At 41.9% G+C, this 16987-nt stretch overlaps 1 protein-coding gene across 2 annotated transcripts in view; it reads left to right on the forward strand.

Moving 5' to 3' along the window:
* Positions 1-16987, forward strand: part of rspo3 (R-spondin 3) — a 63074-nt gene that overhangs the window by 17173 nt on the left and 28914 nt on the right. For both annotated transcript variants that reach the window (XM_034175345.1, XM_034175344.1), the window contains exons 2-5: positions 8471-8665; positions 12817-12960; positions 13216-13362; positions 14528-14713. In XM_034175345.1, coding sequence (XP_034031236.1) covers positions 8471-8665; positions 12817-12960; positions 13216-13362; positions 14528-14713 — 672 coding nt within the window. The remainder of the gene's footprint in view (positions 1-8470; positions 8666-12816; positions 12961-13215; positions 13363-14527; positions 14714-16987) is intronic.

Genomic DNA, 16987 nt, shown 5'->3' on the forward strand with positions numbered 1-16987 from the left:
CATTTGCTTGTATTTAATCCATTCTAATTTGTAATAAGACACACAATCTAACCACTACAAGTCGTGGGCCATTGGGCAGTCACAGCAGCTGGGGACTAACTCAAGGTTGAGAGACACTTTCTTGATCATGGGCAGTGAATCTAATCTAACTTTTTTTTTTCTTGATAGTGGGAGGAAACAGAAGTGCTCAGAGAAAACCCAACTGTACAAACAGAAAATAACTGGGTCATACTGGAATTGAACTCCAGACCTTCTTGGTGTGACCCAAAAGTTCCACCCCTAGTATTCACAGTAATGCCACATTATAGAGATGGATTATTACGTCCGCCAAGGACATAATAAAATCACCAGCGTTTATTTATTTGCCTGTCCTTCTGTCTGTCTTTTAGCAGGATTACATCAAAACTACTGCACGGATTTTGATGAAATTCTCAACACAGATACATATTAGACCATGGAAGACTCCATTAAATTTAGGAGGTGATCTGGAGCCAGATTCTGGATCAAGTTTCACTTTACGTAGACTTTGAAGGATTATGTCCAAACTACTGCACGGATTTTGACGAAATTTTAACCACAGATACATTTTAGGCCATGAAAGACTCCATTAAATTTTGAAGGTGATCTGGATTCTGTATTCACTTTATATAGGTTTTGAACAATTACTTCAAAACTACTTATCAGATTCTCACCAAATGTGCACCACAGATAGATATTAGGGCATGGAAGATTCTACTGATTTTGGAGTTGATCCAGATCTGGATTGGTGGGCGTTAGAAATCTGTGATTGCTCTTGTTTTATATATAACAGGTCATGACTGGGAGCATGTGCTTTTGCTGTGTGTCACCACAACCAAATTGTCATGATGTCAATGATCTGGACAGACAACTAGTCCATCTCCAATTCTCAAAATCAGTTTGTCACAGCTAGGTGAAATGTAGACACCCCCTTGGCCTTTTCCAGTTGCTGGGGTCTTCTACATTAAGGGTCTTGCATCTTGGATGATGCCTGGAAAAGTGCAGCACATGACCAAAATGTCAGAGCTGATGTTCCCTCACAATCCGAGTGATACTCCTCATCTGAGTCCCCCGATATAGATGTTTGACAAGAAGTCATTCTAACAGTACCTGAGGATCCTCCAAAGAGTGCAAGTACCAAATACATCCAGTCATTGTTTTAGGTCACTGATTAGCATCCAAATCTCACAACCATACATTAAGACAGGAAGCACCAGCCACCTTAAAGACTTGGACCTTCATTCTCCTGCAAAGATATCACCAAACACATCTGCTCAGTGACCTCTTTACTCCATAGTCTCTTTCCAATCTTCGGCCTTTGAGATTGACATTAACATTGAATCGGTGTGTAACTTTGCAAAAACAATGTCGGACTCTGTAGTTTTCTCTGGGCCCCTCCCCAATCGGACCGGGAGTGACATGTTTAGCCGCATGTTCTCCTTGAATTGCTGGCTGTCTGAGTGGTGTCCAAAAAATGAGGTGGGCTTCATAGATAATTGGCAAAGCTTCTGGGGAAAACCTGGTCTTGTTAGGAGAGACAGCATCCATCCCACTTTGGATGGAGCAGCTGTCATTTCTAGAAATCTGGCCAATTTTCTTAAATCCTCCAAACCGTGACTATCCAGGGTTGGGACCAGGAAGCAGAGTTGTAGTCTTACACACCTCTCTGCAGCTTCTCTCCCCCTGCCATCCCCTCATTACCCCATCCCCGTAGAGACGGTGCCTGCTCCCAGACTACCAATAACCAGCAAAAATCTATTTAAGCATAAAAATTCAAAAAGAAAAAATAATATAGCACCTTCAACTGCACCACAGACTAAAACAGTTAAATGTGGTCTATTAAACATTAGGTCTCTCTCTTCTAAGTCCCTGTTGGTAAATGATATAATAATTGATCAACATATTGATTTATTCTGCCTTACAGAAACCTGGTTACAGCAGGATGAATATGTTAGTTTAAATGAGTCAACACCCCCGAGTCACACTAACTGTCAGAATGCTCGTAGCACGGGCCGAGGCGGAGGATTAGCAGCAATCTTCCATTCCAGCTTATTAATTAATCAAAAACCCAGACAGAGCTTTAATTCATTTGAAAGCTTGACTCTTAGTCTTGTCCATCCAAATTGGAAGTCCCAAAAACCAGTTTTATTTGTTATTATCTATCGTCCACCTGGTCATTACTGTGAGTTTCTCTGTGAATTTTCAGACCTTTTGGCTGACTTAGTGCTTAGCTCAGATAAGATAATTATAGTGGGCGATTTTAACATCCACACAGATGCTGAGAATGACAGCCTCAACACTGCATTTAATCTATTATTAGACTCTATTGGCTTTGCTCAAAAAGTAAATGAGTCCACCCACCACTTTAATCATATCTTAGATCTTGTTCTGACTTATGGTATGGAAATAGAAGACTTAACAGTATTCCCTGAAAACTCTCTTCTGTCTGATCATTTCTTAATAACATTTACATTTACTCTGATGGACTACCCAGCAGTGGGGAATAAGTTTCATTACACTAGAAGTCTTTCAGAAAGCGCTGTAACTAGGTTTAAGGATATGATTCCTTCTTTATGTTCTCTAATGCCATATACCAACACAGTGCAGAGTAGCTACCTAAACTCTGTAAGTGAGATAGAGTATCTCGTCAATAGTTTTACATCCTCATTGAAGACAACTTTGGATGCTGTAGCTCCTCTAAAAAAGAGAGCTTTAAATCAGAAGTGCCTGACTCCGTGGTATAACTCACAAACTCGTAGCTTAAAGCAGATAACCCGTAAGTTGGAGAGGAAATGGCGTCTCACTAATTTAGAAGATCTTCACTTAGCCTGGAAAAAGAGTCTGTTGCTCTATAAAAAAGCCCTCCGTAAAGCTAGGACATCTTTCTACTCATCACTAATTGAAGAAAATAAGAACAACCCCAGGTTTCTTTTCAGCACTGTAGCCAGGCTGACAAAGAGTCAGAGCTCTATTGAGCTGAGTATTCCATTAACTTTAACTAGTAATGACTTCATGACTTTCTTTGCTAACAAAATTTTAACTATTAGAGAAAAAATTACTCATAACCATCCCAAAGACGTATCGTTATCTTTGGCTGCTTTCAGTGATGCCGGTATTTGGTTAGACTCTTTCTCTCCGATTGTTCTGTCTGAGTTATTTTCATTAGTTACTTCATCCAAACCATCAACATGTTTATTAGACCCCATTCCTACCAGGCTGCTCAAGGAAGCCCTACCATTATTTAATGCTTCGATCTTAAATATGATCAATCTATCTTTGTTAGTTGGCTATGTACCACAGGCTTTTAAGGTGGCAGTAATTAAACCATTACTTAAAAAGCCATCACTTGACCCAGCTATCTTAGCTAATTATAGGCCAATCTCCAACCTTCATTTTCTCTCAAAAATGCTTGAAAGGGTAGTTGTAAAACAGCTAACTGATCATCTGCAGAGGAATGGTCTATTTGAAGAGTTTCAGTCAGGTTTTAGAATTCATCATAGTACAGAAACAGCATTAGTGAAGGTTACAAATGATCTTATGGCCTCGGACAGTGGACTCATCTCTGTGCTTGTTCTGTTAGACCTCAGTGCTGCTTTTGATACTGTTGACCATAAAATTTTATTACAGAGATTAGAGCATGCCATAGGTATTAAAGGCACTGCGCTGCGGTGGTTTGAATCATATTTGTCTAATAGATTACAATTTGTTCATGTAAATGGGGAATCTTCTTCACAGACTAAAGTTAATTATGGAGTTCCACAAGGTTCTGTGCTAGGACCAATTTTATTCACTTTATACATGCTTCCCTTAGGCAGTATTATTAGACGGTATTGCTTAAATTTTCATTGTTACGCAGATGATACCCAGCTTTATCTATCCATGAAGCCAGAGGACACACACCAATTAGCTAAACTGCAGGATTGTCTTACAGACATAAAGACATGGATGACCTCTAATTTCCTGCTTTTAAACTCAGATAAAACTGGAGTTATTGTACTTGGCCCCACAAATCTTAGAAACATGGTGTCTAACCAGATCCTTACTCTGGATGGCATTACCCTGACCTCTAGTAATACTGTGAGAAATCTTGGAGTCATTTTTGATCAGGATATGTCATTCAAAGCGCATATTAAACAAATATGTAGGACTGATTTTTTGCATTTACGCAATATCTCTAAAATCAGAAAGGTCTTGTCTCAGAGTGATGCTGAAAAACTAATTCATGCATTTATTTCCTCTAGGCTGGACTATTGTAATTCATTATTATCAGGTTGTCCTAAAAGTTCCCTAAAAAGCCTTCAGTTAATTCAAAATGCTGCAGCTAGAGTACTGACGGGGACTAGAAGGAGAGAGCATATCTCACCCATATTGGCCTCTCTTCATTGGCTTCCTGTTAATTCTAGAATAGAATTTAAAATTCTTCTTCTTACTTATAAGGTTTTGAATAATCAGGTCCCATCTTATCTTAGGGACCTCGTAGTACCATATCACCCCAATAGAGCGCTTCGCTCTCAGACTGCAGGCTTACTTGTAGTTCCTAGGGTTTGTAAGAGTAGAATGGGAGGCAGAGCCTTCAGCTTTCAGGCTCCTCTCCTGTGGAACCAGCTCCCAATTCAGATCAGGGAGACAGACACCCTCTCTACTTTTAAGATTAGGCTTAAAACTTTCCTTTTTGCTAAAGCTTATAGTTAGGGCTGGATCAGGTGACCCTGAACCATCCCTTAGTTATGCTGCTATAGACGTAGACTGCTGGGGGGTTCCCATGATGCACTGTTTCTTTCTCTTTTTGCTCTGTATGCACCACTCTGTATTTAATCATTAGTGATCGATCTCTGCTCCCCTCCACAGCATGTCTTTTTCCTGGTTCTCTCCCTCAGCCCCAACCAGTCCCAGCAGAAGACTGCCCCTCCCTGAGCCTGGTTCTGCTGGAGGTTTCTTCCTGTTAAAAGGGAGTTTTTCCTTCCCACTGTAGCCAAGTGCTTGCTCACAGGGGGTCGTTTTGACCGTTGGGGTTTTACATAATTATTGTATGGCCTTGCCTTACAATATAAAGCGCCTTGGGGCAACTGTTTGTTGTGATTTGGCGCTATATAAAAAAATTGATTGATTGATTGATTGAGATCCTCTCAAACCTTGAGGACCCAGAGACCTGAACATCACTGCTAAGATAAGACAATGTCTACAAGTCTGACAATTTCATTGCACACAGATACACTTTTGATGGCTGAGTCCAGGAGGTCATTAAAGCCTGGCTCTCAGTCTTGATCCAGGACAATCGCAAACGTGCCGACATGTAAGCAAATGTGCCAACAGCTGCTCTGAAATTACAGTTTGCATGACTAAACCCCATAGCATGCATCCTTATGTTTAATGGGCTTGTACTTTGTGCAGAGAGAACAGCTGAATTTTGTAAAAAAAAAAAAAAAAAGAGCAACCTGATCAAAAGTGTTTGGCACAATGACAAAAACAGATGTATTCATTTTGACTATTTGTTCAAACTTCAAAGCATTGCTTTTATTGTTGATGTAGGCACAGTTTACTAGGGAACCACAGAAAGATTAATATTAATGTCATTTGATGCTGCTTTGGCAAGATCTGGTGTTAGGAGAATGGAGGATCAAACTGGGAAATGTGGAAAATCTAATTATTAGATAAATTTGGCCTTTATGTCAGGTCTATTAGTTATTTAAATAAAAGCTAAACTCAGTGCACTTGGGACCTGATTTCAGACTTAGTTCCCTCAAATACCTGAAATGGATTGCGACACTCTCTTTTCATATTTTACGTTGTTTGGCTTGTACCCTCTAAACTGTCTTCAGTGGATGGATGGTTGCATGAATAGACTGATAGAGTCCAGCAGCTCCAGTTTAACATTTTAGTTTAAAAACATAAAATGCTACAAAAAAAAAAAGACACAAGAACACTTTATGACTTCTTGTGTCTTTTTGACATCATAGCCCAATAAAAACAAACCCATGTATGGACAGTGTTTCTTTGCAGCCTTTTTTGATTTTCAAAAAGCATTTGATTGGGTTCATCAGGCTGAAAATTTGCAGGAACCCTAACAAGTTGCTAGACATCAAAGCGAGCGTGTACACAGGTACTGTTAGTGTTGTGCAGGGGGATTTGAGCCCACAGTCTTTGACCTCTTCCCACTGCATTCTGGTGTTTGTCGGGGATATGTTCTCATTCCTAATCTGTTCTACATGGACTGGGTCTTAAGTAGGTTTGAGGAGACCAGTGGCTTTGGTGCCTTTGTCAGAAGTTAAGATTTGCTGACCTTGACTTGGGTGACACAATAACTTGACTTACACTCAGGTTGAAGAGTTTTCAAACCGTTCTGTACATGATGTCAATTAATGGTGGCACCTTGTCCTTGATTTTTGGCCCATAGGTTTGAGTGCATGTGTGAATGCATTTGTCTGTCCATATCTGGCCCTGCAATAGTCTGACATCCTGTCCATGGTGTACACTGCCTCTTGTCCTATGAATGCTGGGACTGGGATATGCTCAAGTGCCCACGAGACTTTCAATTGGAGTAAACGGATATAGAAAGTGAATTAATTACTTTGATTTTGCAGATTATGCTGTGACCTTTGTAGAATCAATGGAAACCTTGATTGCAACACTTGAGAAACTGAGTGAGCAACCTGAGTGTCTGGATTTGCAATCGTTCTGGATCAAAAACTAAGAGCCACCATTTGTTTTTCTTTGAACCGGAAGGGTTTTTCTAGATTCCCTGCTAAGATACTTTCTGTTCGTATGGTACCCATGTGTTGCATTTGAAAATGTTCAGAACAATCTCATCTTTCTGACTGTGAGACACATATTTGTCAAGAATATTGTGGAAAAAATTATCTATCAATAGGAATATGAAGGAAAGTTGGCCAGGATGCAGGAGAGCATCGGTAGGGCTCTAAGGGTTCATGACTTTCTGGACTTGACCATCAGAAGTGTGTGTGATGGAGGTGTTGAATTGTAGAGAGATTCACTAATCTCAGCAGTGATATTCATGTCTCTAGATCCTTGATCTTTAAAGTGAAGAGATACCTATAAAGAGCGCATGGAGGCAGAGTTTGCTGGACAGAGGTGTTTAATGATGATTATACCTTTGCAGGTCAAGGAAGGTCCAATGGTTCTTAATGTCTTAATGGTTTTGGAACTTCATATATTACTGTATAGCTGTAAGACTTTGACATTAACTGTTGACCTAAGTCATCAACTGGATGTCTTTTCAGATCGTACTCTGGCAAGCAAATGGTTACTTAGCGAGACTCAGATGAGGAAGATTATTTGCATTGTGAGGGCACATTAGCTATTACATTTTGGCCATGTGAAACACTTCTCTCAGCATGGTCCAGTACGTCTGCCTCTGTGTTGCAGGTGGAAAGGCCTAACGGATACCCACATTTCACATGGCTGAAGCAGATAGGTGGCTATTATATTTAGGTGTGACTGGACCAGAGGTGTGCCTGAGTGGCTGCTCCAGTGTAGTTCTGTAGTGCGGTGGATGCAGTGGCATACAGAACCATAGCATGTTACCAAACCTGAGCTGCTATCGTCTTGTAACTCATTACATTAAAAGGTGATATGAAGACAAAATCTTTCAAATTTCCTGGATTTGAATGCGCTAGGTCAATTGAAAAGGCATGGGGTTTTTGTTGTTTGCCATTTGTAATATCCCATAGATATGTCTGCTACCTGCTGAATAGATAGTGGATGCTGGATTGATGGATTGGTTGCAAGTGTGGTTGTGTCTAAGAGCGGTAGATCATGTATGCACAGAAATGTGCTTGATCAAGGACGTAAACTGTTACATTCTGAGCTAAAAATAACATGGTCGTACTTTCTCATAACCGGGCAGAAACTAAGGGAGATGGTGGACTTAGATATGCAGTGAATGTGGTCCGTGAGAGTGAGAGCGTTTAAATAGAGAAATTTACTATAAATCGGAGAAATAAACCACTATATTCTGATTGATAGATTAACAGCAGTTACATCCCAAAATACAAATAACAAATGCTCACAAATACATGCTCACAAATGCACACAACCCTCTGAGAAGGACTCTGTATCAATGCAGTTGAGTAGTAGTCCTGTTCCTTCTCCCTCTTTCTCTTCTCAACATATGTGTATATAAGTCCCTTCGGCTGCTCCCTTGTTTTGCACTCGGGGTCGCCGAGTGCAAAATCCAAGGTGGATTTGCAGATCCACCTTGAACATATGTGTATTTTATTAAAAGCACAAAGTTTTACAGGAAGCCCTTTGTGAACATTAGGTTATTGGGGTTTTAGCAGACAAGTAGCAGCACCATGGCTGATCAAATGCTGCAATCTTTTGAATAAGGCATAATATAACATGAAAATTGATTCCCATTATTAATGTAAAGATGGTTTCTTTGTCCGTGACATAAAACATTCATGCTTTAACTTTCTTCTGCTGCTGCCAACAGAGATTGCTGGTGTGAGTTCAGGATGTCAGCAGGGTGGCTGCCTGACCTGCTCCGACTACAATGGCTGCCTTTCCTGCAAACCGCGTTTCTTCATGCATTTGGAGAGAATTGGGATGAAGCAGATCGGGGTGTGCATGACTTCCTGTCCTTCAGGCTTCTACGGCACTCGCTCCCCAGATAGAAACACCTGCACGAGTAAGTCATTGTGACAACGGCACCCATCTTAGTGATGTAATAATAAATATAGATAATGATCATCTGGAAGGTTTATGAAAGCGGTTACATGCATAGTAATTGAAGATATGCTCTCTGCATGGCAATAAGTAATTAATATCACACAACGAGAAAAAAAGTCACCAAAAGCGCTATATAAATGCAGTCCATTTACCAAGAAGAGCCCCCGACATCATATGACATCACCACAGAAAGCGTGTCATGTTGCTATATTTTAACCCACATTGGTCAAAATTCTTAGTTGATAGAACTTTATTAATCCCTTGGGAAGACTGCCTCAGGGAATTTTCAGGTTTCAGCAGCATTGTATAGCAGCACACAGGGTAAGAAGCACACAGAAAGTAATTAAAACCATTTGCAAATATAAACATACTGGCTACTACTGTTCCTCTCCTTCCCATCCTCTGCCTTCCTGTTACTCCTCCTAACCCCAAGTGAGGAGTTGTACAATCTGATGGCCTGAGGGACAAAGGACTTTTTCAGTCTGTTGGTCCTGCACTTGGGAAGGAGCAGACATGATGAATTGTAATCATTTTGTCAACATAAGACATACATAAGAGATTCCTTTAGTTGAACACTACTGAATAAAATTATCATGGTCTTTAGGAAAATCCTTAAATGGCAAAAAAAATGGTACAAAAAAAATACTGAAAAGAATTCTACCTTTAATTAAGAGACTAAACACAACCCCTTTGCATGCTGAGGCTTACTCTGTGCTCAGGATACATGCCATGTATATACTAAAGTGGAGTTGTGGGCTCCAAATCTACTGGTGCAATGCCCTTTAGACCAGGTACTATGAATCATGAAGATAGGGCCCACAAAATATCTGAAACTTGCATGTTAATAATATATTTTACTCGCATGACGAATTCACTGTGAATGCAAAATGTCTAATCTTTCAGCTGCTTGACAAAATATGCAGTATTTCCACTTGTCCTGGATTTGGCTTGCCTCTACTGGTGGTTGGCTCTCACTGCGGTATTGTATCACTTCCTGTTCCGGAGCACAGTGGTGTTTTGCTGTTTCTGTTAGCTGTTTAATCTGTGCAGTTAGATTGATCTAGTTAACTAGATAATGATTTGTTTCACAGTGTAATCTTCACGTGCCTTAACTAAAGCACTCCCTCTGCTGAATCACCTCTAAATTATTTACACATTATTCACTTTGTGTGTTTTTAGGAATCTGCTAGCTTAGCGCAGCTACTAGCTCTTAGCCGGTTTAGCATGGCGGCTTCTCCTGTCTCTCCTGCACTTTTCTGCTCTGGGTGTGAAATGTTTAGTTATTCCTCGGCCTCCTTTAGCAGTAATGGTACTTGTAATAAGTGTAGCTTATTCATAGCTTTGGAGGCCAGGCTGGGCGAATTGGAGACTCGGCTCCGCACCGTGAAAAATTCTACAGCTAGCCAGGCCCCTGTAGTCGGTGCGGACCAAGGTAGCTTAGCCACCGCTAGTTCCCTCTGGCAGATCCTGAGCAGCCGGGAAAGCAGGCCGACTGAGTGACTGTGAGGAGGAAGCGTAGTTCTAAACAGAAGCCCCGTGTACACCGCCAACCCGTTCACATTTCTAACCGTTTTTCCCCACTCGACGACACACCCGCCGAGGATCAAACTCTGGTTATTGGCGACTCTGTTTTGAGAAATGTGAAGTTAGCGACACCAGCAACCATAGTCAATTGTCTTCCGGGGGCCAGAGCAGGCGACATTGAAGGAAATTTGAAACTGCTGGCTAAGGCTAAGCGTAAATTTGGTAAGATTGTAATTCATGTCGGCAGTAATGACACCCGGTTACGCCAATCGGAGGTCACTAAAATTAACATTGAATCGGTGTGTAACTTTGCAAAAACAATGTCGGACTCTGTAGTTTTCTCTGGGCCCCTCCCCAATCGCCTGACTCCATGGTATAACTCACAAACTCGCAGCTTAAAGCAGATAACCCGTAAGTTGGAGAGGAAATGGCGTCTCACTAATTTAGAAGATCTTCACTTAGCCTGGAAAAAGAGTCTGTTGCTCTATAAAAAAGCCCTCCGTAAAGCTAGGACATCTTACTACTCATCACTAATTGAAGAAAATAAGAACAACCCCAGGTTTCTTTTCAGCACTGTAGCCAGGCTGACAAAGAGTCAGAGCTCTATTGAGCCAAGTATTCCTTTAACTTTAACTAGTAATGACTTCATGACTTTCTTTGCTAATAAAATTTTAACTATTAGAGAAAAAATTACTCATAACCATCCCAAAGACGTATCGTTATCTTTGGCTGCTTTCAGTGATGCCGGTATTTGGTTAGTCTCTTTCTCTCAGATTGTTCTGAGTTATTTTCATTAGTTACTTCATCCAAACCATCAACATGTTTATTAGACCCCATTCCTACCAGGCTGCTCAAGGAAGCCCTACCATTATTTAATGCTTCGATCTTAAATATGATCAATCTATCTTTATTAGTTGGCTATGTACCACAGGCTTTTAAGGTGGCAGTAATTAAACCATTACTTAAAAAGCCATCACTTGACCCAGCTATCTTAGCTAATTATAGGCCAATCTCCAACCTTCCTTTTCTCTCAAAAATTCTTGAAAGGGTAGTTGTAAAACAGCTAACTGATCATCTGCAGAGGAATGGTCTATTTGAAGAGTTTCAGTCAGGTTTTAGAATTCATCATAGTACAGAAACAGCATTAGTGAAGGTTACAAATGATCTTCTTATGGCCTCAGACAGTGGACTCATCTCTGTGCTTGTTCTGTTAGACCTCAGTTCTGCTTTTGATACTGTTGACCATAAAATTTTATTACAGAGATTAGAGCATGCCATAGGTATTAAAGGCACTGTGCTGCGGTGGTTTGAATCATATTTATCTAATAGATTACAATTTGTTCATGTAAATGGGGAATATTCTTCACAGACTAAGGTTAATTATGGAGTTCCACAAGGTTCTGTGCTAGGACCAATTTTATTCACTTTATACATGCTTCCCTTAGGCAGTATTATTAGACGGCATTGCTTAAATTTTCATTGTTACGCAGATGATACCCAGCTTTATCTATCCATGAAGCCAGAGGACACACACCAATTAGCTAAACTGCAGGATTGTCTTACAGACATAAAGACATGGATGACCTCTAATTTCCTGCTTTTAAACTCAGATAAAACTGAAGTTATTGTACTTGGCCCCACAAATCTTAGAAACAGGGTGTCTAACCAGATCCTTACTCTGGATGGCATTACCCTGACCTCTAGTAATACTGTGAGAAATCTTGGAGTCATTTTTGATCAGGATATGTCCTTCAATGCGCATATTAAACAAATATGTAGGACTGCTTTTTTGCATTTACGCAATATCTCTAAAATTAGAAAGGTCTTGTCTCAGAGTGATGCTGAAAAACTAATTCATGCATTTATTTCCTCTAGGCTGGGCTATTGTAATTCATTATTATCAGGTTAGACTGCTGGGGGCTTCCCACGATGCACTGAGTGTTTCTTTCTGTTTTTGCTCTGTATGCACCACTCTGCATTTAATCATTAGTGATTGATCTCTGCTCCCCTCCACAGCATGTCTTTTTCCTGGTTCTCTCCCCTCAGCCCCAACCAGTCCCAGCAGAAGACTGCCCCTCCCTGAGCCTGGTTCTGCTGGAGGTTTCTTCCTGTTAAAAGGGAGTTTTTCCTTCCCACTGTCGCCAAGTGCTTGCTCACAGGGGGTCGTTTTGACCGTTGGGGTTTTTAAGTAATTATTGTATGGCCTTGCCTTACAATATAAAGTGCCTTGGGGCAACTGTTTGTTGTGATTTGGCGCTATATAAATAAAATTGATTGATTGATTGACTTGTCATATACTATTGTTTATGAGTAACATAACATCATACATGCATAATAATATTGCTGAGAATTGAAAATAAAAATCATACAATCACTATTAACATATTACCAGTTGTGACATCTGTCTGCCTGCATTCCTGCCTGTATTCCCAGTAGACACCTGTACGCACACACACACACACACACACACACACACACACACACACACACACACACAGACAAGCTGTATATTTAACACACTGGACACATGCAATAACTTGTACGGTTTAAATAAACGGCAGCGGTGGGTCTGTGTTTCTCCGTCAGAGTGCAGGTCAGAGTGTGATTCCTGCTTCAACAAGAATTTCTGCACGCGCTGCCGAGCAGGATTCTACCTTCACCTGGGCAAGTGCCAGGAAAGCTGTCCCGATGGGCTCGTTCCCAGCGAAGCACAGCGGGAGTGTGTTCCCAGTAAGTGCACATTTATCTAGGCCAGAAATATGTTTTCCCATATTTATTTCAACATGGTTGTAATAAAACTGGATCCCCTTCATCTTATATTTGTTCTGCATTAGCCGTGACATATAATTCCCTGTTGAGGACTGGTGTAGTCCGTGCATACTGCAGGAACGGTGCATCAGACACATTTACACATTAAATTTGTCCACTGCGCCCCACAGATTTTTATGACGCACACGTGATGTGTTGATGGCTTTGTCTGTGCAGAGTGCCATACAGAGTGTGAACTGTGCATGAACAGCGAGACGTGCATACGTTGCCAGCCAGGCCTGTACAAGCTCAGTGGGAGGTGTCACCACGTCTGTCCAGAGGACTACGAGCCCAATGACAAGCTCATGGAGTGTTCATCACAAGGTCAGTCCAGTATGTGTGTGTGCTGTAGTCCTCTGGTTACAAAAGTTGTTCTCTGGGTGTGAGCGGTGTGGCGGTTAATCCAAATGTGATCTGATGACGACTGCTTCGGCTTCACGCAACATCGATTTTAGTGTGAAGCCAAAATAAAGCTAAAGTGGAAAACACAAAATACCTTTTCTAGGCAAGCAAGTCCTACATCGGCCATGAGGTCTACTGGTGCTGGTTCATGTCCCAGGATCCTGTCGCGTTAAACAAGTGTGAGTCCATAACTTGGCAGGATGCAGGTTACTTCCCCAGTCAAGGTCGGTGCCCACTTACAGCTGGGTGGACTCAGACAGTGCAGCTCAAATGTCTTGTCCAAGGTAGCATGACTGGGAATCAAACCCACATCAGAAGAAGAAGGAGAAGAAGGACCACTATTGTCATTGTACATACATACAGTGAAATCTGTCCCCTACATTTAACCATCCTAATTACAGTTGGACACAATCCATCCACCTGGAGCAGTGGGCAGCCACAATCTGGCACCCAGGGACCAACTCCAGATGTAGAGATGCTGCTTTGGTCATGGGTGTAGAAAGGAGCAGACCCTAAATAAGCATGTTTTTGATTGTGGGAGGAAACCAACGTAAATTTGGGGAGAACATGCCAACTCCACACGGAGAGGAGCAGGTGAGAAGCCATCCTAGGACCTTCTTACTGAGGCAACAGTGCTATTGGCATGACCAAATACATTTGTATAGTGACCTCATGACTCCATAAGCTCTTTCCAGGCGCCTCCTGATCTCAACGGCCGAGGATCCAGAGACATGAATGTCACTGCCAAGTTAAGCGAATGTCCCAACACTGTGTAGAAATGATTTGAATTTGTAACAGAATTGCATGGTGCAGCCTTGAGCTTCACATGCCAGTTTGTCACAGTTTTAAACTGGGTCCTTCTGGGATGCATATCCGTGAAAGTTAAAACCACACTTTACTAACCAGACCAAAGCACAAACTTAGTTTCTTTTTTGTACGATGTAGCCTAATTGTCTTCAGAAACTGTGTGAGTAAGCAAAGTAAATCCTTCTGTCCTTGGAGGACAGAATTTACAATAACATTTTTTCATCAGATAAAGTTGCTAATTTCTTGCCACTGGTGTCTTCTTTTTTTTTTTTTTCATCAGTCCACTGTGAGGTGGGTGAGTGGAGCGAGTGGAGTCCATGCTCTCGCTCCGGTAGAACCTGCGGGTTCCGACGGGGCCAGGAGACGCGCACAAGGCAGGTCCTTCAGTACCCGTCATCCTTGGGCAGACCGTGCCCGGAGATCTCAGAGATCAAAGAATGCTTGGTGAAGAGGAGGAAATGTCCAGGTAAATAAAAGAGCAGCGGAAGCAGAGGGGGAAGCCGATACTGAAGGAGAGTTTAGATTGTTTGCAGGTCCGACCCGCGTGTGCCAAATCCTGCCTTTAGATCTTTATGAGCTACAACTTGAACCGAAAATGCTAAAACAAATGAAAATGCACACACACTAGACCCGAACCATGCTGACCACATGGTGCCGCTTGCCAACACTGTATTCCTGGCACATGGCACGATTTCTGCTCTATGAATACCAGACCGTACTGCTGCAGCTTGTTCTTCCGTTCAGGACTATGTTTACCCAGAGGATTGTCATTGTGGTTAGAGTGAGGACAGTGGGGGAAGCACACATGTGTGATGTTGCAATGGGTTTGTTGTGTGTTCTCCCACGAGACCTCTTTGGATTTTTAAACAGTGAAACCGCTTTCTCTGCTTCTAGTAAACACGGAATAGCGTGATTAGTCCTAATGTGAGGAGTGAAAATGGCTTTCAGCAGTCTTCTCTCCATAAAACGTTCAAGGTGGCAGTATTTTTTATTTGTGTTTTTAATGATCACGCCGTGTTAAATGCCTTTTGGGAGTGTGCGGTTACCGAGGTGGCCGGTTTGTTGGTTGTTTTTTAGTCTGGGCTATATAGTGTTAATGACAGATCGCAGACATGCAAGGAGGCTGAGAACCAGCCCCCTGAGGCCTCACACTTACAGAACAAACAGTGTGTGTGTGTGTGTGTGTGTGTGTGTGTGTGTGTGTGTGTGTGTGTGTGTGTGTGTGTGTGTGTGTGTGTGTGTGTGTGTGTGTGTGTGTGTGTGTGTGATGCAGCAAAAAGCAGTTGAGTCTGGAGCAGAAACAGACAGCTCAACATCAACATCCTCCCCTGGGAGGCACGCGGCGACCAGGGGATCAGTATTGGTTTATCCCCACAGCTGCCAATACACACACACGCGCACACACACATGCACACACAAAATCCCAACACTGTAGACACGTATCCAGATCCACCAGTGGTGGATCAGTTTATGAAAACACGCCAATATAATTTAAAACTACAACAACTTTCTTTTCTTTGAAAACATTTCACTTTGTTTTTTTTTTTTATTACTGGCATTTTAAAAACAATAAATTAATTGAAAGTTTAACATTTTACAAAAATATTTTAAGGAATTATTTCATTGGTGGGAAACTGGGCGTATTCGGAACATGTGGAGTGTCTCTTGAGGAGTCAGTCGCATTTTAAAACAAATAATAAAAAAAAAGACTCAGTTGTTCTCTAATTTGAGCTCACCGGGGCCCCACTTTTGGCAGCTGAAAAACTTCTCTGGCTCAACCCAAAACTTTGATCACACTTTTGATTGACAGATGAGACTAAGATGAAGTATTTCAGCACGATTAATCAGCGTGAGTGGATCCAGATCCTCTTTTAAGATCGCAGATTTAGAAAATAGGGACTGGACAACCAAGACTAGCGCTGTGTACTGCCACCACACCAACGCACCGGCGTCGCTGTTCCCAGCATCCGCAAACTACATCCTTGTCGTTTTTTGAATTAGTGTCAGTTTACCAGCTCTTGGTGCATGGCTACTGCCAGCTGAGGTAAGTGGTGCATTCGCGCTCTGACAATGAGCCCGGCGTTTTCCAACGGAGAGTGAAAAGTTGATTCATGGCGATCAGTGCCAAGGTGCGCCAGACTCCGCGGTCAGACTCTGCAGTCAGGCAACTGATGTTCGTCATGTCAACATGCTTAAATTCTTCAACATTCATGCTAATACGTCGGCAAGAGTTGAGGTCCGCTACCGTTACGTCACATCCACTAATATGCAGTTATTGCTCCTTTCGCTTCCACTGCCAATTGTTGGAGGCTTGACTGGACTTGCTACCTTCTGTGGATCCCTTGGGGATGAAGAAATCTAAAAAATGTTAAAAAATGTGAAGGAATATGTAGAATGTGTCTCAGTGAGGCACCAGTAGTGAGTGATGATATTGCAGCACTAGATCAAGTTTATATAGGCTATGCTACTGCTCGGCAGGGTGTGCCACCAATGTGCCCACCCGCTGGCGCTGAACGTTGAACTACGTCCTATAGTAAGTCAATGGACCACTGCCAAACTTCAAGGTCCACCAGTAAAAAGTCGTCCTCCACTGAGTTACATCAAGTTGCACTGAATACAGTATATCTGGACCCATGGAGTGAACCTTCTTTGGCGTTTTACAAAGGTTTTTGAGAATCTGCCAAGCCAGCCAGGTGAAAGTTGGAATTACAGCACTTTCTGGGGGGGGAATATCCCAACA

The sequence above is a fragment of the Thalassophryne amazonica genome, chromosome 7 (assembly GCF_902500255.1).
Source record: "Thalassophryne amazonica chromosome 7, fThaAma1.1, whole genome shotgun sequence".
In the NCBI taxonomy this organism is placed as follows: Eukaryota; Metazoa; Chordata; class Actinopteri; order Batrachoidiformes; family Batrachoididae; genus Thalassophryne; species Thalassophryne amazonica.